At 52.1% G+C, this 27766-nt stretch overlaps 1 protein-coding gene across 1 annotated transcript in view; it reads right to left on the reverse strand.

Moving 5' to 3' along the window:
* INPP5D (inositol polyphosphate-5-phosphatase D) overlaps positions 1-27766 on the reverse strand; it is a 106402-nt gene that overhangs the window by 12733 nt on the left and 65903 nt on the right. Inside the window, exons 10-22 of the mRNA XM_069465919.1 lie at positions 23593-23699; positions 21191-21293; positions 19253-19449; positions 18699-18816; positions 15467-15563; positions 14898-15036; positions 14462-14570; positions 14229-14317; positions 10352-10433; positions 7420-7509; positions 5447-5560; positions 4062-4144; positions 1255-1342 (exon numbers count right to left, since the gene is read on the reverse strand). Coding sequence (XP_069322020.1) covers positions 1255-1342; positions 4062-4144; positions 5447-5560; positions 7420-7509; positions 10352-10433; positions 14229-14317; positions 14462-14570; positions 14898-15036; positions 15467-15563; positions 18699-18816; positions 19253-19449; positions 21191-21293; positions 23593-23699 — 1416 coding nt within the window. The remainder of the gene's footprint in view (positions 1-1254; positions 1343-4061; positions 4145-5446; positions 5561-7419; positions 7510-10351; positions 10434-14228; positions 14318-14461; positions 14571-14897; positions 15037-15466; positions 15564-18698; positions 18817-19252; positions 19450-21190; positions 21294-23592; positions 23700-27766) is intronic.

Raw genomic sequence — 27766 nt, forward strand, 5'->3', positions numbered from 1 at the left:
ATCCAACCCTCCTCTGATGGTGTCCCCAGCACCACAGCCTTTGGTTTTCCTCCTACTCTGGCTGTGCCTTCCCGGTCTCCTTTGCCTGCTACGCTCCAACTGACCCAGCAGTTATTGCAAACATCATTAACCAAGATCAAACCACAAGTTCAGGGTCATCCTTGACGCCCCACTTCCCCAACTCCACACCCAATTTCTCTACTTACTCCGCATCTCTCGATTTTATCCTTTTCTCTCCCTTTTTACTGTCACTACTTTCATTCTGGCTCCCTCACCTCTCATCTCCACCATTGCAAGCGCAGATTTCCAAGATGTGACTCTGAACCTGTTACTATCTTGCCTGAACCTTCAATGGCTCCCTGTGGCCCTCGGGATCAGGAGTTTACCCTAAGCTTGGCTTGTAAGGAGCTGCCTCCAGCCTCTCTCCGGCCTTCTGCCCCACACCCTGTGCTCTAGCCCCACTGTGTGTACAAGTGCAAGGTTGAACCTGACTTTGGGCTAGAGCCACAGATGGGCTGAAAGATGGTACAACGACCCCTGGTCTCTCTGGTGGACAGTGGGTGGGGCCGCAGGCTCCATAAGCCTGCCCAGGCTGGGCACTGAACAATGCTGAGCAAAAGACCAGAGTACACTGGGCAGATGTTTCCAGCACCCCTAGCCCATGCAGGGGACCCACCCAGCCCAAATCCCTCTGGCCGGGGGAGATGGTCCTCATGCAGAGGGCAGCTGTTGGGGGATGGAACCAGCAGCCCCTTGTGCCTGAGCAGGTGTTCTAGAAACTTGCCCAGCAGGGAGGGAGCCTGCAGCTTGCACCTGAGGGGGGCAGCTGGGGACACATGACAGCAGACAGTGAAGGCAGATCTGGGTTCAAATTAGGTCTCAGCCAGTTACTACCTGAGTGACTTGGGCAAGTCACTTGGCCTCTCTGGGCCTCCATTTACTCATCTGTTAATTTAGAGAATAGTCTCTGTTTCGTAAGGTCTTATCAGGATTAAATCAAATAACCCATGCAAAATGCAGGTGCAGACCTGACACACAGGAAAGGCTCAACCAATGGGGGGTGCGTGGCTGCCGGCGGGTCTGCCCAGAAGCCCGACGGGGCGGGAAGGATGACCTACTGGTAACAGTCCCTCCAGCAGCCCTGGGATGAGGAGAGGGGTGGCAGGTGGGCTTTCCGGAAGGAGATGCCACCCCACGCTCACAGGAGAGGCTGCTGGCTCGCAGGCAGGGTGACACCCATCCAGGGACACCTACCGTAGGATTCGTCACTGTCCGAGGACTTAATGCTAATGAGGATGTGCTGGTCCAGCAGGTACTCGGGGTCGGAGATGATGGGCTTCAGCTGCAGAGAGAAGGCACAGGGTCAGAGGTGACAGGTGGAGGGACAGGTGGATGAGGGTCTCCAGCCAGATGTGGGGAATGCGTGAGCAACAGGACAGGTGTTCTTATTAAACAGAGTCACTCTGTGAGCTCCATGCCCAAGCGAACAGGAAGGAACCCATGTGCACACCGCAGCCAGCACGGCGGGGCCAACTGTCTTCCCTGCCCCCAACACCGCACCGCACCCCGGGCCTCCTAAGCTGGGCTGCGGTTTCAGGTCCTAGGGAGAGATCCTGACCCCAGATGGGCCCCAGTCCATCGCCTCCCCTCCCTTCCTTTGCAGATGCCAGGGTCCCGGGGGAGGAGGCAGGCTGGACACCCCTGCACCCCACTCGGCCCCAGGCTCCACCCAGCACACAGGCCTGCCCCCGCCTGGGGAGGATGTGGCCCCTGTGTCTGCACAGCAGAGCCCCCGCCTGGGCCTGCAGTGTCCTGTTAGGGGTGTGGCTCCGTGAATGACAGACACGGACTCCCCACATTCCAGCTCTGTCCCTGACCTCCTGCTGCCAGCAATTTTCAGAGCCAGGGCCTGCCCGTGCCGGGTGACCTCAGACCGCACCAATGCAGGGCTGGGCCCCTGCACACACGGGGAGGAGCGTTATAGACACACTAGCTCCTCGTGCTGGACACAGTTCGTGACTCTTCCACAAAGTAGGGCTGCTCCCCACGGAGACTGCAACAGGAAGGGCCAGATAAAAAGGTCACATGCTGCTCTACTAGGCTGTCCCCTTCCTTCCCCTCCACAGACACTGAAAGGCCCCTGTGCAGGGCTCTGGGCACCTTGCTGACCAACAGGATGGACTTGCTATGTCTCCATTCAGAAAGTTCCAGAACAATGACCGCAAATCGTGGTGAGGGCTCTGGGGCTCTGGGGTTCCACAGCCCCAAGAATCACTGGGCTCACTGACACATGGTGGCGTCTGGCTCTAAGTTCGACGCAGGGCAGGGTGGGGTGGGGGCTGCGGATGCAGGAGGAAGACCCCGTCCTCCCCGGATGCAGTGGGGAGTGGGGCATCAGACACCTGAACTCGAATGTCTCTGGGGACACACCACCACGGTGGGGACTACCTGGGCACCGCAGCAGGGATTTAGGGTGAAGAGGGGAGACCATCAGGCGGCAGGGTCAGGGGTGGGGGTCAGGGAGCAGAAGGTGCTGTGGGAACGAACACCTGGTGAGGCTGGAGAGGGAGGGGCTCATTTCTCCAGGCACCAGGGAGTCGAGTGGACAAGAGGGGATGCTGGGATCAGACGGGCATTCCAGAAAGATCCATCAGGCTTCAGGATGCCTCAGCAAGAAGACAGGAGGGGAGGAGCCCCCTGGAAGAGGGGGGTGGGACAGAGGGGAGGGGACAGGGGCAGGAGGAACGGCAGTGGGGATGGTGACAGGACGTGGGAGTAGAGGAAGACAGGGTGCCTAGGTGTCCCTGAGGGGGACCGGGATGCTGCCATGTTTTCCAGCTTCACCAAGGGAGGAGACGATGGCTCAGGTCCTGCGTGGAAGTGGCTGGGAGAGGAGCAGCGGCAGGACGGGCGTGGGCTGGGTGAGGCAGAAACGTCTCCTTGGATCCCGGGGTCCCCAGGGTGCAGGGGCCTGAAGACAGCCCCAGGACAGGGACTCCTGACAGCTGTCCCAGGCCTCAGCGAAGACCCCAGTCAGAGCCATCCGAACAGGCCGGGGCCTCTAGGTAGTTTGGGATTATGCCCGTATCAGCCTCTGTTCCTGAGATAACAGGGCCCTTTTATGTGGCCCAAGAGTTGGTTCCGATCCACAGTTGATGCCAGCATGGGTAGCCTGGCCCCTGAAACCTGGCTATGCCCCACTCCAGCCTTGGGAGAGGATGGGTCCCTCCACCCGTTTAAGGCAGTCCTTTGAAACGTCTGAGGGCACCTTCCAGGGGAGGCCCGGAGACCCCTGTGAGGGATCTTCCCAGCCCTGGACTCCCTTGTCATACCCTCCTACGTGATGTGAGAAAGACAGTGTCCTACTCTGCTTTGAGCCCAGCACGAACACCTGGGGCACCTGATTGACTTGTACCCAGTGGCAGCCACGCCCCCACTGTCGATTCAGCATCACAAAAACAGTCTTGGTAGAAAACCATTTTTCTGCAACAAAGACGAGCGTGTCCCACTAAGGTTTGCTGCACGTTCTCAATTCCACCCTCAGCTCGTACAAGGCCACGGACGGTCAAGTACTTCCTCTACCCACAGTATATGGTTAGGAGCCAACGGACTCCTGTCTCTGCCTTCCCGTGACCCTAAAGGCCAGCGCTGAATAGATGAACAGCACCAAAGGGGAACCGGGGGTCTTGGGGATTGTGTCCTAGGTCTGTCACTGCAAACAGGTGACGGTGAACAGCTAGCTCTCAGCTCTGCTCCTCCAGTTCCTTCCCCCAAATCACGTGGCGAGTCGACCGCTAGATGCCTTCCTGATCCATTAGGGGAACTGGAACCATTTAGGAATATTTGGGCCACTTACACCACCGCTAAAAAGCGTGTTTTAAACCACCGTGAACAAGAGCTTGCTCGCAGGGCGGGCAGGTGGGAGGACGGCGGCCTCTTCTACATTGGGTCTGTGGGATTCCGGCTCCCTCCGGCCGGGCCCAGCCGTAGCTCTGCCACCGGCCAGTTCCGCTGGCCTGGGGGTGCGAATCCTCCCAGCGAATGTCTCGCTCTCGAATTACCTTTGGAAGGGTCTCGCCAAACTTCACCACCAGCTCCCCCTCACTTCCTTCTTCATTCTCTCCTTCCTGACTCTTGACAAAACCTGTTGGAGGACAAGAAGCCTGGTTTCAGAAGATGGAGCGAGAGCCAGACAGAGGAGACTGCTGGGGCAGGAAGAGGCTCTCCCTCCTTTCCTGTCTTTCAGGGTCTCAGCGTCATTTAGGAGTCAGGCTTGCTGGGAATTCTGTTTTTGTGCAGGGGATGGTCATTTGCCAACACGGTCTAATTATTTTTAGGAAAATCAAAGAGATTCCTCCTCCTTTTTGGTTCCTCTTTGCAACAAACCAGGCAACAAAGAAATCATCACATCACAGGCAAGAAGATTAGGAAACATGACAGCCCATCCCACGCCACTCAAGACAGCAGCCTTTTGAAATTCTAATTTAAGCTTCCTAATATGCTGTTTCCATAGAAATGTGTGCAAGTGTCTCGATAGTTTATTAAAAACACCCGCACAGAAATCCTCATCCTTTTTGGAACTGCTTTGACCCTGCCTGGAGAACTGGGACTTGGGGCCTCAGTGGCCAAGGCTGCTCTGTCACCGGGCCTGGGCCGGGCAGAGTTGGAGAAGGAAGGGCCCGGAGGGCAGAGTGGTAGCTGGTGGCACATGTCTTTTTCCCGATTTCCAGAAGCATCCCAGCCATGCCCTCACAGGATGCCTCCTTCTGTGGAGTTAACATCCCCCCACCATTCTCCAGACCCTCTCAGTGAGAAGAGCTCGATGCCACACAGACCTTCCCTTGCCACGGAACAGCTTTAGACAATATGCCTAGAAATGTCACGCAGGAAGGGTGTTTCCTAAACACAGGAGGGGAGTGCTACATGCTGCTGGCTCGGAGGAGGGTGTCCATCTCCAACCTGCTTTCAGCTGCTGTGGACACCTTGAGAAAGATGCCATGATCTCAAAAGAGCAGGATACAGGAGCCCAAGCAACCAGGGGCGGAGGGCAGCCAGCTCCCCAAGCTCTGGGACTTTGCCCAGCACTGTCTGGTAGCGTCAGAGCCCTGGCCTGGGGGAAACCGAGGGGTTACAGTCTGCCCTGAGCAGGCAGGGAGGGGAGCCCACTGCCCGCAAGGGACTGAGGGGTCTGTACATCCATGGCTGTCCCTGCCTCTGCCCCTGGGGCTAGAGCAGCAGCACTGCCAGCCACAAGGAGACCCCCTCCCAGTAACTGGAGTCCCCTTGGACCCTCCACCTGTAGCCCTACTTGTCTGACCCCTCGGAGGCCTATCGAGAGTCCTCCCCGGGGAGAGGAGAAATGGGGCAAAGTACGGCTCACAGAAAGGCATGTACGAGAACGAGCTGCGGCCTGCCCTGCCAAAAAGGTACGTCAGCAGTCACTCACTCTCCAAGCAGCTCGAGTGGAACTCCAGGTAGAATTTGGTCTGGGACTTGGTCTTCAGTGTGGCGTAGCACCTGAGAAACTCGATCTGCCCTTGGCTGTCCACAGTCCCAGGACCTGCAACAGGGCAGAGCGGGGAGTCAGCTGCTCCGTGTGCTTGGGGACGGAGCGTTTCAAATCAGCCTCTCTCCCACGGCCTCTTTCCCCTGGCTTCTCATTCCACGTAGGGCCCAAGGAAGGTGGGAGTCCAGCGGCAGGAAACGTTTTCCTTGAAATAAAGCTACATCCAAATCCACCACCCACACTGAGCGTCCCCACCATGGTTGCGGCCTCGCTGATGCACCGTGAGCTTCGTGGCAGGAAGCTGAGCAGAAAGAGCGAAGGGTTCAAGGAGCAAAGACCTAGTCTCAGCCTTGTCTCTGAAGCTGCTCGGCTTCCGGCAACACCCTTACCCTCGCTACCGCAGTCGCCCCGCTAGTTCCAGCAAAGAGTCTGCAGAAAGGCTCCGTTGCTCAGGGTCCACCTCTATTCAGTTTCCGCGTTCAGCTAGTGAGGGAAGCCCGCGCTGTCTTCCTTAGGCACAGTCGTCCCACCCCTTACTCTGGGCTCCGTAAGCTCATGTGTACTCAGTCAACTCGCTTGTAACTGTATTAATTTAGATGATGCTTTTGCAAGCATCCTTCACCTGTTTTTAATCAAGTGTTCTGTCCTTCCATACAAATTCTGAGCCACCTGAGAGCAAGACCAAATATTCCCCTCCTCCATCACTCCCTTTCCCTTTCTAAACCCTATGGCACCCAGGCGAGGCTCTGTTCAATCTGGGTAATCAGTATTTCAGAGCATCTGCCATGTACAGAGTCCCAGCTGCGGGACTGGTACTGCGGCTGCTCTACCCAGTAAAGAGGAGGAGAGGGCAGCGGCAACCCCAGCAATGCTGCGGGAACTCAGGGAAAGGGGAGACGGTGGAAGCCGGGGAAGAGGAGAAACCTAAAGGCTAGGAAGGTCACGGAAAGGCACAGCGGCCAGAGCTAGGAAGGAGACAGGGTGGGGGAGCAAGACTGGGAAGGAGAGAAGTCACTTGCTGGGGCCATGGAGGTTAGACCCAAAAGCGTGGAGAAGAGCCTCCCAGGAAGACAGTGCTCAGCCTCACCGACCCCACGGCATGAAGGACGCAGAGCAGGACGGTCTTTCCCAGCCTCTACGTGGGCCCCACTCTCAGCTTCCTAAATGAGCCCGGATTGTCTGCCGACCACAGAAGTAGGGAGCGGGCAGAGCAGATGACAGCATGGCCCCTGGTCACCCCGGCCGAGGGTGGAAGGGACACACTGCGGAGAATGCCTGGCCTCTGCTGGGAGAAGGGCAGCCTGGCAGCCGGGGCTGAGCCAGATTATTGGAAAGATTACCTGCAGATCTAAGTAGTATTTATGCCACGGTTTCCCCAAACTCAGTCATCTCCTTCCCACCTTCAGAATTTTTACCGTCTCTGCCCACCATGCACCTGCACTACTATTTACTTAATATTTTATCTAAATAGACTCATTTTTTAAGTTTAAATGTGATTAAATAAAGTATATCACAACACTAAATGGAAAATTAACGTTGCTTGCCTTAGACGAGACAAATTTAAAACACATTAAACACATTGCTAACAAATGTTTACCCCATGTCCCTGCTGGAATTGTCTTTGGTCGTAGACAGGCCACACCTCGGTAAACCCCGACTTACCCAATTTTCCAGACTGTGCTAAAACCGAGGCTCAGAAGGCTGATGTATTTGCCAAGCAGAGCAAGTAAATCCCCTGGACTGAAACTGTGATGTGGCTCGGACGTGAAGAGCCCCGACCGATGGGCTGTGGACTCACCCGGGAGGACGAGCCTTCATCTACCGTAGACGACTGACTGCGTAACCAGAAGATGAGTCCCCAGTGCCCCTTGTCTTTGAGGAACAGAGAGAAAGGGACACTGCTCGTTGCTTACCATTCTTGGAGACAAACTGGGAAGTGACCCCTGCCTCAAACGTGGCAAAGACAGGGCTGTGGTCACTCGTCATGATGTCGCTGGTACTTCCTGCAGGGGAGGGAAGGCATTTCTGAGCAGGGCAGGAGAAGCCCTTCTGGTCAAGCCAAGGATGGCAACCCCACGGCAGAAATGAATGTTCATTATGAAGCCCTCCAGGAGTGTCACACTTTTGCACCTGCTGTCCTTCAAGTGTTCAGTGAAAGAAAGTGTATATATTCCCTTCTCCATAGATGAAATAAGCCTGTGCTAGTTTTTCCTAAAGACTCGTGAATTTTTTTTTTTCAGACAGAGTCTCACTGTTGCCCAGGCTGGAGTGCAGTGGCATCATCATAGCTCACTGCAACCTCCAACTCCTGGGCTCAAGTGATCCTCCTGCCTCAGCCTCCCAAAGTGCTGAGATGACCGGTCTGAGCCACTGCACCTGGCTGACTCGTGAATTTTTAAATAGATTATGGAGTGTGAACCATGGAGATTTTTCTGCTCTAATCACTGTATTTTACTGATGAGGAGCCCAAATTGCAGAGTGGCATGAGGACTTATTGTCATTCAGCTCATCAGTGAGAGAGACAGGACACCTTCTCCACCCCACAGTGCCTTGCAGGATCACGAGACAGTGGAAGGTGATGAAGTGTAGACACTGAGTGTAGACACGTCTGTTAAAGAGCTTGGAGCTCAGATGAGAAGGGAAGGCACCAGAGCACATTTGCAGGAGAAGAGAAAAGGAATAATAGTTCTACCAGACTGAGTGCTTTTGAGACAGCCAGTGGGAGATGTCTGGCAGGAACCTGGGCACTCAAAGCTGGAGATTTATCTTTAGATTTGGAGTCATGAAATTAGGTGGAAGCAGAAGCCATGAGGACATTTGGGCTTTCACAGGGAAGATATGAAGGGTGAGAAGAGATGAGGTTAGAATTCCAGGATACACCAACCATGAATGGGCAAGCAAAGGAAAATAGCACAGGAGAGCAAGAGGGTGATAAAGCAGATTTGATATTCTTTTCTATAAAGTTTTACACATCAGCAAGAAAAGATGAGCACCCCACTACTCAACCAACCAAAGGATATGAGCAGAAAATTCATCATTTGGTGAAGAAACATAACAAACTTCCCTTGCTAAGGATCACCAGAAAACCAAACTGAAACAATGAGATGGAATGGAGAAAGCTTGATGAGAAGGAAGAGAGTGGGGCCACTGCCTGTGGAGGAGGATGAGGTGGAGGTAAGGGTCCAGGTGGAAAGGTTACCCAGGGAAGAAAGAGGATAACGTTTCCCGGGAGGGCATCAGCCTAAAAGCTGTCTGGACATGAGCAGGAAGAAGTCAGAGAGGCCCAGTGCTGTGTGAAGCAGGACGGGATGGAGTTCGGGAGTTGGGCTGGCTGCAGGGCTACCAGTTTTTGGTGGCTGCAGAGGAGAGGGTGTTCCAGAGAGAAGTTAAAACATTGATAAGCAGATTTTTCTTAATGTTCTCAAAATATTTTAGATATGCATCAAACTTAATAGCAATGGCACTACAATGTGCCCTTAAACCTGGGAGACTGTTGGATGTGTGGCCCTCAATGAAACCACACCTCCGAGTAACCACACCCTCTGTGGCCTCCTACCACAGTGACTTTGGGCTTGGCCATGTGGCTTCCTTTGGCCAATGAGACCATGTAAATGTGAGGCAAACAGTCTTAAAAATATTCATAGTTCCCATAGGTGAGTCTTGCAGATAGAAACCCTGAGACCAGGAAGTGAAGATGCCTGCCCTAACCTGCTGGAGGATGAGTTACCGCCCTTTCCCCCCGCCTACAGCCAGCCAACTCCAGATCCAAGTGGGCTCCCATCTGACTGTGCCCAGCCAACACCAACTTGAGCAGAGAGGAGCAGTCCAAATTCAGTCCAGCCCAGAGAATTGTTGGCAAATAAATGGTTGCTTTAAGCCATGAGGTTTTAGGGTAGTTTGTTATTCAGCAATAGAAAAAAGGAATGGAAATCAGTTCAACTTGTGGGACCAGAGCTAAATTTGTGGGACTGATTTGCCGGTCCCCAGAGACAGTGGGAGCCAGGAAGGTGGCTACTGGGCAGTAGCAAGAGTCCCCATGCCCCTCACTCTGAGGAAGGTTGGGGTCAGGGGTGCCCTGCTGGACAGGCCTGGGGTCATGAGCTGCCCATCTGGGGATCCTGGCCCGTGACTTGCTCATGTGAGGTGCACCTGGGGACTAGGATGACCCTCGTTTGGACACCATTGTCTGGGAATTTGAGATGTTTTAAAAATAATACCATGATTCTCAGTCCCTAAAGTGTTCCAAGTAATTCTGCCCTGTGAATTTTTAAGGTCTCACTTTGCAAAGTAATAGTAACTAATTGGTAGCTTTTAAGAATAAGCATTGAGGCAATTAAGAACTCCTTCAGCATACCTTAAATTTTGAGAGTCAACAGTTATTTAATTGTGTATATAACTTATTCCATAATTATTTAATACTGTATATTGTGCCTTTTTCATCAATTTAACTCAGTTTATCTTTAAACCTCCCCAAATACATGTATGTGCACTTACGTATTAGGTTGAACCACATGAATTTCCAAAAGTTGATCATTTTTGACGGATAAAAACACCACGTTCATATGGTTCCAATCTAATATGTTCTTTTCAAAAGAGATAAAACTGAATTTCTTTTAAAAAGTGTGCTGTAATGCAAATGTCTCCCAAAGCAGAGGATATTTATTATTGCAGCCCCAGATGGGTGGGGACACACCAACTCTTCCAGGTCACCTGGTTAGGGCTGGAGGGAGTGCTCCTGTTTTACAGATGCACAGACCAAAGCCCTTTCGTTTTAGGGCAGTCCTGCCTCCCAACATGGTGCTGTTTTCTGAACCTGGTCTGCCTTCGCCCAGCGTTTCAACTCACCATAGGACTGACACACCACATGCACCAGGGGATACGACTTCCAGAGGACCCGGTCGCACCAGGAGGGCAAGTTGTACTTCATCTGCAAATCAAAGTCACAGGTTTTGCAAAATGCCTGCTGCTTATTTTTTAATCAGTAACAGAAAACATTAACTGGTGGCCTCTGCAATCCTGGAATTCATCTGCAGCTGGCTCTTTGTGGAGTCGCCCACAGGTGGCTTTGAACTCTTCATTGCTTCAAGTCCCAACTCCAGTGCCGTGCCCCACACTTTCAGACATCCCGGACTCCTGCTTTAGACGAAGATCAATTCACCTTGTGTTCCCTCACCTGTCCTCCTGCCTACTTCAGTAGCTCTTGTATCGTCACCTTCAATTACTTTCTTTCCTACTCAGATGAACCCCTCCACCTGTATTTTCAACCCCGACTCTACTTACCTTCTCCAGCTAACTTACTTTAATAACATACTCTAGCCAGCAGCCCCACCTATTCATCCACCCATCTACCTATTCATCTCCCCAACCACTCATCTCCTCATCCACTCACCCTTCCAATCAAACAATACCTACTGCATGAGGAGCCCCCTGCAGGGCCTCAGGCTACAGTGGTGAGCAGGACATTCCTGGGGTGTGATAGATTCGGTAAACTGGTAATAACCACCCTCTGTAATCAATATCCTTATCCCCTCATGTTCTAGCTCCTTCTTCTCTGTCTTCAAACATAAAGGTATTCACCTAAGAGCCTACCTCTGCCATATCCTTCGTTACCTTCTCTTTTCCTCCTTTTACCAATTTTCTTCCAAAAATGCTCTATTTTCACTACCTCTACCTCTCAACCACTCACTGGCATTTCTTTTAAGTTGAGGCACGACTTACATACAGTAAAGTATGCTATTAAGTGTACAGACTGATGTTCGTTTACATTTGCACACACCCATTTAACACCACCCAGAGCAAGATATAGAAAGTTCCCATCATCCCAAAGGGTTTCCTCCTGCCCCTTCCTTGCCAATGCCGCCACCTCCTAGAGGGGCACACTGCCGGGACTAACAGCTCCACTGATTAATGTTGCCTATCCCGGAACTTATGTAAATGCACCCATTCAGTCCATATATTTTTGTGTCTGGCTCCTTCACCCATTTCATAGCTTATAAAATTTCTTTCATTTTGTTGCTGAAGTAGCTTTCCCTTGTCCGTATATACCACATTTATCTGTTCTACCATTAATGGACATAAGAGTTGTTCCCAGTTTTTGAGATTATGAACAAAGCTGCTGTAAACATTCTTGGACCTGTCTTTTGGTGAACAAACACACTAATTTCTCTTGGGTACACACCAGAGTGGAATCACTGAATCACAGGGTGGGTGCATGTTTAGTTTTCATGGATGCTGCCAAACAGCTGCTTCTTAACAGTGCAGTTCTCAGCATCAGCTGCACCTAGGACTACCTGTGGTGCTCTGTAAGTAAGTCACACGCCACAGGACAATGCATTACTCACGTGCTTGTGGTGACGCTGGTGTCAACAAACCTACTGCACTGCCGTATAAAAGTCTAGCACATACAATTATGTACAGTACATACAATGATAATCAATGACTTATTTATGTATTTACTATTTATCATTATTTTAGAGTGTACTCCTTCTATTTATATTTTAAAAGTTAACTGTAAAACAGCCTCAGGCATGTCCTTCAGGAGGCATCCAGAAGAAGGCATTGCTATCACAGGGAATGACAGTTCCAGGTGTGTTATTGCCCCTGAAGACCTCCCAGTGGGAAAAGATGTGGAGGTGGAAGACGGTGATATTGATGATCTTAACCCCTTGTAGGCGTAGGCTAACGTGTGTGTTTGTGTCTTAGTTTTAAACAAAAGTTTTAAAAGTAAAAAAACAAAAAACTTTAAAACAGAAAAAACCTTATGGAATTAGGATATAAAGAAACTATTTTATACAGCTGCACAGTGCTTATGTTTTAAATTGTTATCACAAAGAGTCAAAAAGTGAAAATTAAAATGTTTATAAAGTAAAAAATTTACAGTAAGCTAAAGTTTATTATTGAAGAAAGAAAATGTTTTAATAAATTAAGTGCAGCCTAAGTGTGCAGTGCTGATAGAGTCTGCAGTAGTGGCCAATAATGTCCCTGGGCCTTCGCACGCACTGGCCACTGACCGACTCACCCAGGGTGTGTGGACGCAGACACCTGCCACGTGTCACAGCGGCCCGCGTGTCCAGCACAGTCATGCTGCGCAGCTCTGCAGCCCAGGAGCAGCGGTGCAGTGGGCTGCCCACCCATCCGGGGTTGTGTAGGGGCACCCTGCGACGTTTGCACAGCAATGAAAACGCCTAAAGACGCATTTGCATCGTTAAGCGACACGTGACTATTTTAACTGCCTTCTAGATATTTTCTGAGATTTCCCATTAACGTTGTAGAATCGATAAGTCTGAAAACAAGTTCTATTTTTTTCCTTCCAAGCCAGCTCCGCCTTCCGATTTTCCAGTGTTTATCAAGGGCAATCAGCTCTTGCAATGGATCCTGCTTTTCTCTTTTGCTTTCACTTTTGCTGTTTTTCTCCCTGACTGAGGCCCGAATTACTGCTCAGCTGGAAACCCCATAACCTCCTCCTCACTGGTGCCGTGCGTCATCCTCATCCTTTATAATGAGGTGACCAAAATTCTTTCTGTGCCACTTTGATGCCACCAGTGCCCAGCAGAACTTTCAGTGGCCCACTGTTGCCTGTCACCTCCTGGCATCCAGGACATCCCACTCTCCCATCTCAAGACCCCGTCTGTTTCAACGTGACCCAAGTCAAGCCAGGCCCTCCTGCATCGGCCGCACGTGCGCCCCTGTGGTCCTGCCCTGACGGTGTCTTTAGGCCCCGGGAGCCCATCCACGCGGCAGTTGGCAGACACCTCATAAGAGGGTGTCCTGTCCTGGGCTCTCAGCCTCGTTCGAGGCAGCAGTTCTGAATGGTTCCCACCCCTGCCAGTTGAGCGAGCCCAGGTGACGCCCAGAACTCTTTCAGGTGACATTTTGAACTTGTTCTCCCTTTCCCTAGACGGCTAGCTGCCCTGGGTACCTCACCACCACAGCCCTCTAACCCTCAGGACCCTGCCGTGGGCTGGCTTCCCTGATCCTGCCCCGGCCCGGTGGCCATTTCCTTCCCTGACTGCTCTGCAATGCATTGGCCATCGCTCCATTCTGTCTCTAGTTACAGGCAATTGTGCACTTCTCTTGTCTTCCCTACTATAAACTTCTTGGGGAAGACATCTCATTCATCTCTGCTCTCCCAACACCTACGACAATGCCTAACTCTCGTTAGGCCACCAGTAAATACCTTTGAACAAATGAATAAATAAATATTTTTATTGCATCTTTCCCTAAACACTGTTTCTTGGAACACAAGTGGCTTCATAAGCTATTAATTGGTATTCCATGATCAATTGAGTTTGGCACACAGATTCCTCATGAAGAACCATAAGGCTCTTACGCCCGTAAAGGCTCTGGTAAGTCCTGCAGTGAAGAAACCTGTTGGATGTTGATTCACTTGGCGGTTTAGCAAGTATAGTTGATCACAGGACATTTTTTTTTAATGAGCTTCAGAACCCAGTTAAGGAAATAATGGTTTGAAATCCTCTCAGAATCTTAGAACACCTGGACAGAAGATAAATCACAAGGGTTACCAGTGCAGCGTGTTGCAGCGAACAAGGCCAGATGCCCTTTTGCCGTGACACAAATCACTTGATTTCTAATGTTTGCTCTTTCCTTTTTTTCCCCCCTGGCCTAGTGGACGAGGATGCTTTCTACTTTCTGTTTGCCTTTGGGTGCAGACACGAGAGGGGTGGTGGCGGGGGGCAGGGACGTTTCTGTGAAGAGGACTCACCCCCGTTGCTTTCTGCTTAGTGTAGGCGTATTTGTCCCGAGTCAGTCTCTCGAAACGGTAGGTCGGGGCAAAAGTGATTTCTTCCTCCTCTGAAACACAGACACTGTGGTTTCAATTCTGATCCCCCGAGTTTCACATCTGTTCAGCTTTCCCTACTCTCCAGCATGATCCTCCCCCCGTAAGGACACTGGGGAAAGGGGAGCCGGTCCAGGAGCAGAGCCTGGCGCTCTTACCGAAGTGCAGGAAAACCTTCTGCTCCTTCCTCTCTGTGAGCAGCTGGTCGTGGGACAGGAGGTCCGAGTATTGCTGCTGCTTGATTTTCTGGATGATGGTTTCTGCCTCCTGGAACAAGGACATGCCCCGGCCGCGGGTGAGACACCCCTTCCCTTCCCATCTGGGCCACGGAGGGGCCATGGCCGGGAGCTGGCTGAGCCAAGTGGCAGAGCGATGGGAGAAGGGGTGGCCGTGACAGTTATGTGGGAGCTGAGCGAGAGCAGGGGGAACCGAGAGGAGAGGCTGAGGCTCCATAGCAGGAGCAGCAGTGAGTCCCTGGGAGAGCAGGTGTCGGCCCAGCTCGGTCCTTGTGTCTCCCCGACTGTCTGCCTGGAGCTGACTCAAGGAGCCCGTCCTGTGCAGCCCCAGCCCCAGCCCCAGGGGGCATTTCCTTACCCAGGTGGGCAGCTCCACGCGGTAGTTGAGATCTCCGAGCCAGAAGAGGTGAGTGAAGCGGTGGGTGATGTTGAAGGGACTCAGTTTCTTGTCTCCCAGGGCCAGGAACCGGAGAATGTTCATATAGTTTTGGTTTCGCCTAATGCAAGGTAAAAGCGGTCACGTAGTACGGGGTCACTGGTTCCGCACTGTGCTATGGCACTCAGCTGCTCAGCAGGGAATCAGAACAGTGAACATTCTAGATGGCTGCAGCTGCCTTCATGAATCGATAGGCAGAACAGGCTTTGCTCTGTCAAAACGCCCCCTGAGGTCTTCCCTTCAGTAACGGAGTGGTGTTGGGGTGCATCAGGTTAATGACACAAGGACATATCTTTTGTGACCTTCAGACAAAATTCATCCACACATGAGGTCACTATTGTGCTGCAGTTGCCTTTAATGAGACCATGAAAAGCCCTCAAAGGCCGTAGGATACCCAGAAGGTCCCAGGCGGGGGCTCTGGTGTTGCGGGGTGTGAGCCCAGTCGGTGGGCAAACAACCCAGCTCCGGCCCCCGGGGATGGGCTGCGTTACCTGAGTTTCTTTTCACTTCCTGAAGTCAAGTGGCTGTTCACAAACCCCAAGGAGGTTCCGTTGAACATGAAGGACACCCCCACAGCTCCTTTGTTCCCTAAAGGGAGAGGGAGAAAGAAGAATCAAAATATCAAACAGGCAAACCTGCCACAGGTAGGAAGTCAAGGTAAGGCCAGAGTAAGCGGCAGGTGAGAGGCCCAGGGGGACAGGAAGACCAGGTGGATGCCGTAACCCACTCCTGGCGTCTCTCTCTAAAGTGACCAGCGCACCAAGTGGCCAGGGATGATTGATAGAAGCAGCCAGAAGCCTCTGGAATAAGATTCAGAAGGAGGTGCGTGGGCTGGCGGCCTGACCTCCCTCCCAGCTCACTCAAGGCTCTAGGTGAGACCCAAACCCACACCGAGATCACACCTTTTCTGTCTGCGTTCTGATCTAGTTTAGACTAGCGGTTCTCAAAGCGTGTTCCCCAGAGCAGCACCGGGGAACTTGTGGGGAGGGCAAATTCTCAGGCCCCCCCCCCCGTCCCCACCCCTGCCCCCGCCCCCAGCAAGACCTACTGAATCAAATTATGGGGTGCACACAGTAATCTGTGCTTCACAAACCCTCCAGGCCATGAGTGGGCAAACACTGGCCCACTGCCAGCTAAACATGGTTTTTATATTTTTAGATGATTGGGGAAAGAAATCAAAAGAAAAAAAATCTTTTGTGACATATTAAAATATGAAATTCAAATTTCAGTGCTTATAAAGAGCATTTGATTGGAACACAGCCCTGCCATTCAATTAGGTATTGTCTGTCGCTGCTTTTAGGCTACATGACAGAGCTGAGCAGTCACCACAGAGACCGCATGGCCTGACGTGTCACCATCTGGCCTTTTACAGAAAAAGTTTGCCAACCCCTTTGAGAACTGGCTCTGCCCAGTACGGCAGCCACGAGCCACTTGAAACAGCTGGTCCGAATCGAGATGGGCGCGAGTATAAAACAACTGTTGGCAGTGGCCTTGGTGAGAAAGGCTGGGTGCGAAACATCTAGCAACACTGTACGTTGAATACCTAGTGAATGATAGCATTTTGGATGTATGAGGTTCAATAAAGTCTATTATTAAAATTAGCTTCACTTGCTTCCTTTTATTTTTAAAGTGGCAACTAGAAAATTTAAAAAGATCTATCTAGCTCCTGTTTCATTTCAGTTAGACGGCTCCGGGTAGACCGTCAGCGGCAGGACGTCAGCGGCAGGACTTCGGCGGTCGTCCAGCACAGCCAGCTCGAGTCTCAGAGCAGGGACCTGCGGGCGGCCGATGCCAGTGGGAGGCAGAGCCAGGCAAGGCAGAGGCTCCCGCCCTCCGGCCCCACGCGGGGGCCTCTCCTTCCCTTCCTGCAGGGCAGCCTGGGGTTGAACTGTCGGCGCTGAGCCCCACCTCGGTTTCAGTCCCTGCCCACCAGTTTCTTATCACTGGTTCTTGGGCAAGTTACGGCACTTCCCCGTAGCCTCAGTTTCTTCCTCTGTGAATGGGGAGAACAGTCCGTGCCGCCATTGAGTGTTTATGTCCAATGAGATCGTGCTCATAGAGCATGTCGCCCCCAGCCTGGCACAGGGTGTGCTCTCAGAAAGGCCTGAGCCGTTCCACGGGGCCTGCGCTAATGGCTGGGAGCGATTTCCGATTTCCCGGTAGTGGAGAAGGCAGGCTGGCCCCGGGGGAGGGGGGAGGGGGAGGGACAATGGCGGTAAAGCCCAGACTCTGCCCAGGCCTCCCTCCTCACCCCTCAGTCTTCAGTCTCCTGGCCCTGCTCAGAGAGGCCCCTGGGTGCCCATCTGTGATTGTTCCCGGCGCCTCTGTGCCCCAAGACACACACCCCTTCACCCGCACACCTGCTCTTCCCCACGGTCCGCTGGTGCATGCACGCAAGCAGGCCTCCCGCCAGGAGCTAACCCCGGCCCAGCCCGAAGCTGCGATGATGAGGCTGAGGCAGTAGCCAGAGGCCAGGCCTGGCCCGGGGAGGGGCGTGGGGTGGTTTCCTGTTGCAACAAGAGACTCGGGTGGATCCCACGCGGTGGGGCGGGGGCAGGGGCCGGCAGGTGAGGCTGGAGGCCAGGAGAGGAAGACCCTGGACATGGCAGCTCCCAGGCCACAGAAGGGCATGGGCACAGCCCAGGGCAGCCGCGCCAGCCCCACCTGCCACTGTGGCAGGAAGGAAGGGGGACGGGTGGGGGTGGACGTGGGCAGTTTGCGGTTTGTCAGCAGAAAAGCCGAGAGCTTTTCCCGTTCGACTGCAGCAGTTCTTCTGTTTCCTGTTACCTCTGGGACCCTGTCCTGTCCCCAACTCCAACTACCAAAAACCATGGGCCTCGCCCTCGACGACCCCTGAGGCCTGAGTGTGTACAGGTCCCCACATGTACCAACACACAGGCAGAAGGACTCATGAACACCCCTCCACTCGCACACACATGCATGTAAACATATGATACACATCCATGGACTCACATAAGACTTGCATACACAGGCTCGCACCCACGCCCCCACACACTCACACGCAGACGCACATAAGCACGAACACACGTACACAGACTTGCGCACTCACACACTGATAAGCACACACTCATGGATATAGGGCACACCCACACAGACTCACACCCCCACCCCCACGAGGCCTTCCTGCTCTTATTTTGGTTCTCTGACGCACCCTGATTAGTCCCCACTGACTTTCAACTGATGTTTCCAGATCCACCCTGGGTAGTGAGGACTGGGGTCGGGGCCAGACAGCCCGAGCCTGTGTTTGCACATAAGGTCTTACTAGGACACAGCCACTCCTGTTCACTTTTCGTGGTGGCCATGGCTGCTTTCATGCTACAAAGGCAGAGACAAGCGGTTGTGTACGCCCTGCAAAGCCTAAAATATTTAGTATCTGTCCCTTTCCCGCAAAAGATTGTCAACCCTGTGGTAGGTTCTTGCATCTCAAAGTGGGGTCCAGGAACTGACCAGCAGCACTGACGCCACCTGGGAGCTTGTCAGAAACTTAGACTCTCGGGCTCCCCCTAAGAATGACTGAGTTGAGCCTGTGGTGTAGCCAGAGCCCCACAAGTACTGGTGTGGATCCCGAGTGCATTTCAGCTACGGGGGCCAATCATTCTGTTTGCCTAGGACCCTGTTTCTATCCAGGAAGGCCAGGAGGCCCAGAGGACAGGGACTCGGGAGCTGAGGCACAGCGTGCTGGAGGACCCCCTCCCTGCTCACCCAGCGTGTTCGCGATGCCTGTCTTCACGGTGTCCGTGCAGATGTGACTGATGCGGTTCTCGTGCTCTGGCTTGGCCAGCACCACCATGCGGATGTTCCAGAGTGTGTGGATGGCCACCTGGTGGGGAGGGACAAGGTTGTGACCCTTGGTGTAGGGACAAGGTTGTGACACAAGGTGTAGGGCTTGGAGCCAGAGCATGGCGGTTGACACCCACCCCCGCCCTGGGTGTGGGGTACCCTGTCTGCAATCCCTAACCTCGAGGGCATGCCTAATGATGCCCAACCAATGTGATAAAGAATCTTAAAGATGAGAATGTGGCTGATGAGGGCGGGGAGGACAGAGGACCCAGCGGGTTTCAGCAACACACCATGGACCCCATCCATTTCTGAATACAGGTGCAGTTCTCTGGCCCTGGAAGTGGGGGGACCACTGAGCCCCCAGACATCTTTGGAAGTGGAGAGGTGATAGGCTGAGCCTGCCCTGGCTTCTGAGACAGTCCCCCTAAGCAAAGCCCCTGTCCCTGAGCCCACCCGGGGTGGGGCCAGCTGCTCACTGTTTTAAAAGTCATGCTGGTGATTTCTTGCAGGGACTGTTTGAGGATCTCCAGCCACTCCTTCTCACCCAGGGGGTCCTCCTGGGTGCCGATCACGTAAATGTCGTGGGGGATGTAGTCGGCAGAGTCGTCCCGCGTCTTTCCCTGCCCCTTGGAGAGAAACCAGGACGTGATCTTCTTGGGAGGGGGGGCGTTACCTTCAACAGCAAAACCCAACACCAAGTGAGTCAAAGGCACATCCGGTCAACAGCATCAGAATTCAAAACAGAGCAGGGGACGTGTGCGGGGAGGTCACATGATCACGCAAGGTCATCCAGGCAGCCAACCAAATGCGGGATGGAGACCCGAGTGCCCAGGCTGTCAGCCGGGGGCAGGACTCAGTTAAGCCTCCTTTTAAAGATAACATTAAGTTTCAAAGACTAGAAACACTGGAAGATTCCCTGATGTCAAACACTGTCCTACGCTTTGGGGCTGCCATGGCAATTGAGACAAAGTTTTGTTCCTCAGGGAACTTCCATTCTATTTCAGAGACAGCCAAGCAAGCTGACAACTTTAGGATGGCGGCTTCTACCTGATTGTTAGGAGACAACAAAAGCTCCCTTGCAAGAGTCAGAGCCCAGTCCAGAGCTGAGATGCCTGGGTGTCAGCTAGAGAAACGGGAAGAGCGTGGAAGCCCCCCCCCCCCAACCCCCTTTCAAAACTGAATCAAAGCAGCTTAATCAAGGAATAATGAGAGGTCTGCTTCTCCCACAATGCCCTTAAAGATGAGCAAACTTTCCCCCCGCCCCCACCACTGTGCAGAGGACAGGCCTGACCGTGTCCACAGCAGAGGAAATCAGGCAGCCGGTAAGAGACACAAGACTCCCAGGGCACTGGCCAGGGCTCTCCTTCAGTGCTGCTGTGGCCCCTGGGACATCTGGGCTCGCACTGGCCAGCCCAGGAGGTGTGGAGGCACAGGAGGGCTGATGCCACGCAGAACCGGCTCAGGAGAGCAGCAGAAGCCCCCAGGGACCTGGAGCCTCCCGCCCTCCCTCCTGAAGCCCTGGCCAGTCCTCTACTCAGCAGGTGGGCCACAGGTCCCACGCTGTCAGTTCCTGTCCAGAAGGTCCCTGCCCCTCCAGGAAGGGGTGCCGCTCTCCCCCGTCCTCCCAATGCTGTGGGGGTGGGCCTGACTCTGCTCGGGACACAGGACACCCAGTTATATTAGAATTTCAGATAAATGGGTAGTTTTTAGAATAGGCATGCCCCATGCAATAGCTGTTTATCTGAAATTCAGATTTAACTGGACTTCTATCTAACAATTTATTTCTAGCTGAATACCTATTCTAAAAAATTACTTAGAACTTTATACTTAGTAGAATATGTATATTTAGTATGTAAGCATATATTAGTATATAAATACATAGTATATGTATTTAATACAATATATTATTTAGTATCTCTTTAGTATTTATTTCTAGCTAAATACATGAAATATTTAGTATATAAAATATATTAGAATATAAGCATATATTTGGCATATATATTTAGAATTTATTTCTAGCTAAATACCTATACTAAAAAATGATGTGTTGTTTATGACTTTAAATTTAACTGAGCATCCTCTATCAATCTATCTACCTGTCTCTCTGTCAACAGGGGGACGTCTTTCTTCCAGGCCTGGGGCTCCTTGGTGAGCTGCCTAAGGCTGGCAGGGTGCCTACAAACCCCTTTGCCTAGATATTCAGACCCTTTCCCTAAAACTTGCCAATTTAGACATGCAAAGGCACACCAACTGCTCTTGGGGTGCAATAGCTCCAGAGCTCATTGTTATTACCCATTGTCTCGGGGCAGGGAGGAAAGAGAGAGGGGTACAGCCCCCCATCCCCATCTGAGGATGGCCGAGGCAGGGAAGTGGAACCAAAGCAGGGTGGCTGGGAGAGGGGCGCGGGGACCTACCCATGTTCCAGGTGCCAATGAAGATGGTGATCATGTCGGGCTCCGGCTGCTCCGAGTGCCTGTTCTTCATCTGCTGCAGCAGCTGGCAGAAGCCTTCTCTCTTCTAGGGATGGAAGGACAGACAGACTCAGACAGGCTCTGCCTCCCTGCACACTACCCGGTGCAAAGGACTTGGCAGCTTCTAGAAAACTGAGGAGTATAAATCAGTACGAACTTCCAGGACACCAACCTGGAAACACGCATGCAAAGTTGTAAGCCAAGTGGCTTGTCTGACTCAGCCATTCCGCTGCAAAGTCGTACAATATCAGGAAAACATAAGAAAACAATCAAGAACTGCACAGAGGTCCCAACAAGGCCCTGCAGCACATGTTTCAATACAGAAAAAAAATCAGGAACAATCTTAATGTCCCATGTTAGGGGATTGGTTAATAATTGTATTATAGGCCGGGCGCGGTGGCTCACGCCTGTAATCCTAGCACTCTGGGAGGCCGAGGTGGGCGGATCGTTTGAGCTCAGGAGTTCGAGACCAGCCTGAGCAAGAGTGAGACCCCATCTCTACTAAAAATAGAAAGAAATTATATGGACAGCTAAAAAATATATATAGAGAGAAAAAATTAGCCGGGCATGGTGGTGCATGCCTGTAGTCCCAGCTACTCGGGAGGCTGAGGTAGGAGGATCGCTTGAGCTCAGGAGTTTGAGGTTGCTGTGAGCTAGGCTGACGCCACGGCACTCACTCTAGCCTGGGCAACAGAGTGAGACTCATCTGTCTCAAAAAAAAAATAATAATAATAATTGTATTATAGACCATCCATAAGCTAGAATACCATAGTGTTGCCCAGAAATACTTCATCAACAAGAAGAGATGGCTGCAATATATCATTAAGTACGAAAAGCTAGTAGTCAAAACGGTATGAATGGCATCATTGTACTTTTATTTTTAAAAAATATCTGGAAGGTTATAGTCCAAAGTTAACTAGGTGTATATGGGTGTTTTTATTTTAAATGCTTCCTTCTTTGTATTTGCTACCATGTCACCAATGAGACTAGATCACTTGTGTAATGAAAGAAAAATTAGAGAAACCAATTAAAAAGAAAAGAGCACATGAAGGCTGTCACAGCCTCCTTAATATTTTCCACTTATTTCTCTCGGGTACACGGTGGGGCCCAAGGCAGACTCCGCCCTGTCTCAGTCGCAGTCCGTAGGGCAGGCTGACTTTGAATGGGGGCACACAAAATTGCAGGTTGGACCATGAGACATGACCAATCTTTGTGTCATACCTACAAAGACAGTAATTTCATAGGATCCAACCTAATAATTGCAAATCTCCGTAAGCCCCCTCTGAATTAACCAGCTCACGGAAGTGTAATGACTGTCTTTGTTGAAACCTGCCTGTAGTTGGGGGTGGTGCATGGTTCCATGCCTCAGTTTATCCCCGTCTCCATCCTTCTGAGCTTACGGCAATGGGGCAGAACTGGGTTTTGGACCTACGCTCACATGCGTTGAGCGCCGCCCAGCCAGGAGGTCTTTCTCTCCGCCTCCCACCGTCTGCTCGGCCCCCACTCCCTTTTTTCTCCCAGCCCTTGCCTGTCATTCCTGCAGCTCTAGGCACCCCCAGACCTCCCACCAGCCCACCCCTGCCACTGTGCAGGTGCAAGTGGGAGTGGGGTCCGGGTACTTGGCGGGGGCTGCCTCTGTGAGCCCGCACCAGGAGCCCTTGTCCCTTGGCCTTGTCTGAGGTGCCCCACATGAGGTGGAATGGTGGGCGCCCTAAATTCTCTGTGATCCATTCTCACTGCCTCACGCAAGCTCTACAGTAGAGCACAAACGGTGAGGCTGCGATGATGGTTTTGGACCCTGGTTCAAATTTCTCAGGCGAGGGGTCAGGTCTCGGAGCACCCGGCTCTGGCTGTACGCAGGCCCAGCCGGGGTCTTCCCACGGGCTCTCAGCACCCCTTACCCCAGGGGCCGGTCCTGGCAGGGGGTCTCCCTTCTGCACAATGGGGCAAAGTGTAGAAAGGGAAGCCTTGTTGGGACACAGATTTAAAGCCAGGGAGAGGTGCCCCAAAGGGCTCCCAAGTCCAGCCTAGAGAAGCTAATAAGCCTCCCAACCAGGCCCAGGGCTGGGTGACAGGAAGATGATAAAGGATGCACCCCCAGCCAAGAGGCAGCATGGCACAGTGGGATGCCACCATGCTCTGGGACAGCCGGAGCTGCTACTGCTCAAATGCCGGCCTAGAACATGGTCCTAACCTCTCTGAGCTCAGCTTTCCCGGTGAGAAAGGGGCTGTTCTGGGAACTGAGTGAGCTAGTGATGTGCACTCCCTGGCACACAGTGAGCCTCAAAGCACATGTGTCCCCCCAGTCCCCTCTTGGCCCATCTCAGAAGTTTCTTGTCACTTACTTTGGAGTCAGCAAAAACATACTCCTTCCGCAGGATCTTCTCCTTCTCCGTTTCCACCAAAATTACCAACTTGTTTAGAAACTTCTGTGACTTGATGAGCTGCAGGACTGAAGAGAAACAGAAATCAACTTATTCGTTTATCCATCACTCAGCCATTGTGTACAGTCTCCACCATGTTCCAGGCACCTGACATCAGCTCCCCCGACCTTGCTGGCCCCAGGCTGAGCCCCTGAACCTGTGTCTGGTCTCCCAGATGCCTCTACTCCTGGCTGCTCTTCCCGGGAGGGGCTCAGGCTTGGGAAAGGTGGTGCCGGAACAAGCAAGAGGTGGCTTGGCCCGAGCAGGGTCAGCTTTCTTCCTCCCTCCCCTCTCTCCTTCCTTCTCCTTTCTTCCCCTACTCTTCCTCCCTTCTTCTTTGTTTTTTAAGGAATTTCTAAATTCCAAATTTTTACCTTTTATTTTCATCAGTTAGTAAGGGTCAAATTGTTCTGTTTTTGCAAACGATAGCACCCCTCCCTAACCACATGTCTCTCCAATGTCCCACTCCTTAGAGGCCACCAGTTACATTTCTTAGTGGATCCTCTTGGAATTTTACTCCTTGTTTCTAAAAATCATGCTTAGGCTGCTACTTTCTGGTACTTCAGTTTTAGATATTTCCTGTCACATACTGACTACGGAAGACGAAGATTCACACACACAACCTGCCACCTCTTCACTCCCTGCTAATGCATAATTCCAGCCCCTGCATCATCCTTCCAATAATTATATCCTAATTTTGGCCAGATAAGGACTCTATTCACGTTATTGTGATTATGAAAATCTGGCAGACCAGCCCTAATAGTTTTTCTTTTCCTACACAACGTTTTGTTTTTCCTGGAGTTAATAATTGCCGTGTTTTTTCACTGTTTCTAACTCTCCCCCAGTTTGTAACTCTTTTTTTCTGTAACCAAACCCTTTTATCAGTTTCACCGTCCTGCTGGGGCCGTCCCCAGAGCCTCTAGGCCTGACGAGGAGCCCTTACCTCGGCGCCTTCCTTCATCACCCAGGAATCCATTTACCTGGATGTTGTCTCATGGTCCCATTTCTTTTTATCTACAGACTTTGTTTCCTCCGGTGTTTTGTCTTTTTGTCCCACTGCCACCTGTCCCAGGCTCCCCTCAGTGTCGGGTGATCCTTGGCTGTGGGTGTCCCCACAGTGGGGTTGGTTAGCTTTGGGTTCCTGTAAGTTGGCTACCGTTATCCACCTGCTTTCTACCATTTGGAATTTTGTCGCTCTCTCATTCTCTGTCCCTTTGAGTTGTGCCTTTCGGAAGGGAACACTGACAGCATACATCTGCCACTGCCACCCTGAGCCAGAAGTCTCCCCAAAGGGAAATCAAAATAGGCCGGGCGCGGTGGCTCACGCCTGTAATCCTAGCACTCTGGGAGGCCAAGGTGGGCGGATCGTTTGAGCTCAGGAGTTCGAGACCAGCCTGAGCAAGAGCGAGACCCCATCTCTACTAAAAAGAGAAAGAAATTATATGGACAGCTAAAAAATATATATAGAAAAAATTAGCCGGGCATGGTGGTGCATGCCTGTAGTCCCAGCTACTTGGGAGGCTGAGGCAGGAGGATCGCTTAAGCCCAGGAGTTTGAGGTTGCTGTGAGCTAGGCTGATGCCACGGCACTCACTCTAGCCCGGGCAACAGAGTGAGACTCTGTCTCAAAAAAAAAAAAAAAAAAAAAAAATCACATCACTTGTTCTATTCTATTCTCACGTGGCAGCCAGAGTTCTCTCTTTAAAGTGCGATTGTGCCTCTCTCCTGCTTACAAGCTTCTAACAGGCTCCCTGCACCTAGGAGACGTGAGCCCTGTGCTCTGCTCCCTGCCCACGCTCTGCCTCCTCTGAGCTCCAGCAGCCCGGCCTTCTCTCACGCCAAGCTGGCCCCTCCTTGGACATCTGCCCAAGGGCCTGTCTCTGGATCTTGCGTGGCCAACGTCTTCATGCTCAGGTATCAGTTCAAGTGCATGTCCCTGGGGAGGCTTTCCCCATTGTCATATTTTCCTATTTAAATCCCCAGCCTAGCATTTATCACTCCCTGATGCATTCCTGGCTTATATATTTGTGTATTTGTTTGTTTTCGCCTTTAACCTCTTGGGAAAATGCTCTCGGGGGGTTGCATTCAAGTAAATGGATGGCCTGTTTTCCTCCGCACCCCAACACCTGGCAGACAGTAGGTGCTTTGCGATTTCGTCATGCAGCAGCTGACTGTCCCCATGCACAGAAGACCACGATGCCAAAGCTATCAATGAACGTGGTGACCAGAACAGGCCAAGGAAGCTGCAATGCCTGCAACCACAGATTTCCTCTGGGTGGGCTCCACTTTATCGCAATAACCACGACTGGAAACTGACCTCGGGCCAGGCGAAACAGATCCACATCTCAGCCTCTGCAGGGCCCACATTGAGGGGAGGAGGTGGCATTTATGAGCAACGTTGCAAGCACCTCAGGCGCTATCTACTGAGTATGCACTTGCTGGGTACCAAGGCCAGTACTAGGGCCTGCAGAGTCCAGGGTGCATGAGGAAAAGACCCTGCCCTCCTAGGGGAGAGAACTTGCAAAAAGCTAATTGTGTTCTGACACGACAGAGCGCGAGTGGAGCTCCACCAGCTGGGGCAGGGGGAGGACAGGAGCCAAGTAGGTATGGCCCTCACAGGCTGGCAGGCTCTGGGCACCCAAGCTGTCCTCTAAAGGGCTCACAAACCTGGTCTGAAAAAGCACATTTTTATTTTTTTTTTAGAGATGGGGGCTCACTATGTTGCCCAGCCTGGTCTCGAGCTCTTGGGCTCAAGTGATCCTCCTGCCTCAGCCTCCCGAGTAGCTGGGACTGCAGGTGCACGCCACTGCGCCAGTGAAATAGCTTAGCCTGGGCTCAGTTTTCTCAAGGTCACTCATCTCCAGCGTGGCTCTTTCACCCGTCCCTGATCTGCTTCCACAGAGGGGAATGTCCACCTCTCAGTGGCAACAGCTCCAACCCTTACTTCGGCACTCAAGGCCCTGCACACACCTGGGACAGCGTGCCCTCTTGCTTCTCCCTCCAGGGCCACAATGAGCCACGTGTGACATGTGATTTCACCAGCACCCTGCACGGTTCCCTGGTCACATCATTCTTTCAGTCCCATCGCCCTTCCCTGTCTCATCTTGGTGAACTCCTATTCACCCTTCAAAGCCCTGGGGAGAGCCATCTCTGTGGTCTGACACCTTCCTGCTCCACCCCACAATGGAGCTAATCAATCCTCCCTCAGGACTAACCTTGATCTGGCTCACGTTCTAATACATGCATACATGTATTCCCTTCTAAACTGCAAACTCTTTGAGAGAAAGTTCACAAGTCAGGGCTGGCACATGGAAGATATTTTTTAAGAAAGCCTATTGAGTTGAATTGACAAGTTTACAGTACTTCCCAGAACCCTGCCTGGGAGGAGTGCCTTTCAATGTCAAGTTTTTTAGAACAGTCAGGCACTCTGACAATCTCTTCACTCACTCGTGCGTTTCCAGTTCCTCTTATCAAAGCTGGGTCCACCCGTTCTCCGTGACAGATAAGAGGAAAGCGCCATTCTAAGCCGATCACTTCCAACACAGCCTCCTGCTCAAGCCATCGGCAACTGCCCATTTCTCCTGCCCAACCTGGCACCAGAGTGGCCCTGTCCCAGTGCTATGAGCCCAACTCTGCAGGAATATGACAGCTTGTCACCCCCAGTGACCAGGGACTCTTTTCCTGAGATTTGCCTTCCTCACAGCCACATCGGAAGGACAATTATAATGGTGACGGTGGTGGCAGCAGCCAATTGTGTCAAGCATCTCCTGCATGCCTGGCCCTGCATGCTTTGATGTTTACCCATTAAGACTCATGGCAACCCTGCAGGGTGCCACTGCTAACCCCATTCAACAGAAGGGTAAACTGAGGACCAGAGAGAAGACACCAGACCAAGGTCACAAGTGGCTGAGCTGGGACTCAAGGCTGGGTTTCTAACACCCCGCCAGCTATCGATGGGATTCAGGATACGCTACCCCCAAAATGTGGCATCTTAGCATGTTGAATGTTTTAAGCCAAAGGAACGTGAGAAGCAGCAGGTGCAGGCACTACTCTGACCTGAAGCAGGTCACCAGACTCTCTCACACGGGGACAGGGCA

The sequence above is a fragment of the Eulemur rufifrons genome, chromosome 1, assembly GCF_041146395.1.
Source record: "Eulemur rufifrons isolate Redbay chromosome 1, OSU_ERuf_1, whole genome shotgun sequence".
Lineage (NCBI taxonomy): Eukaryota > Metazoa > Chordata > Mammalia > Primates > Lemuridae > Eulemur > Eulemur rufifrons.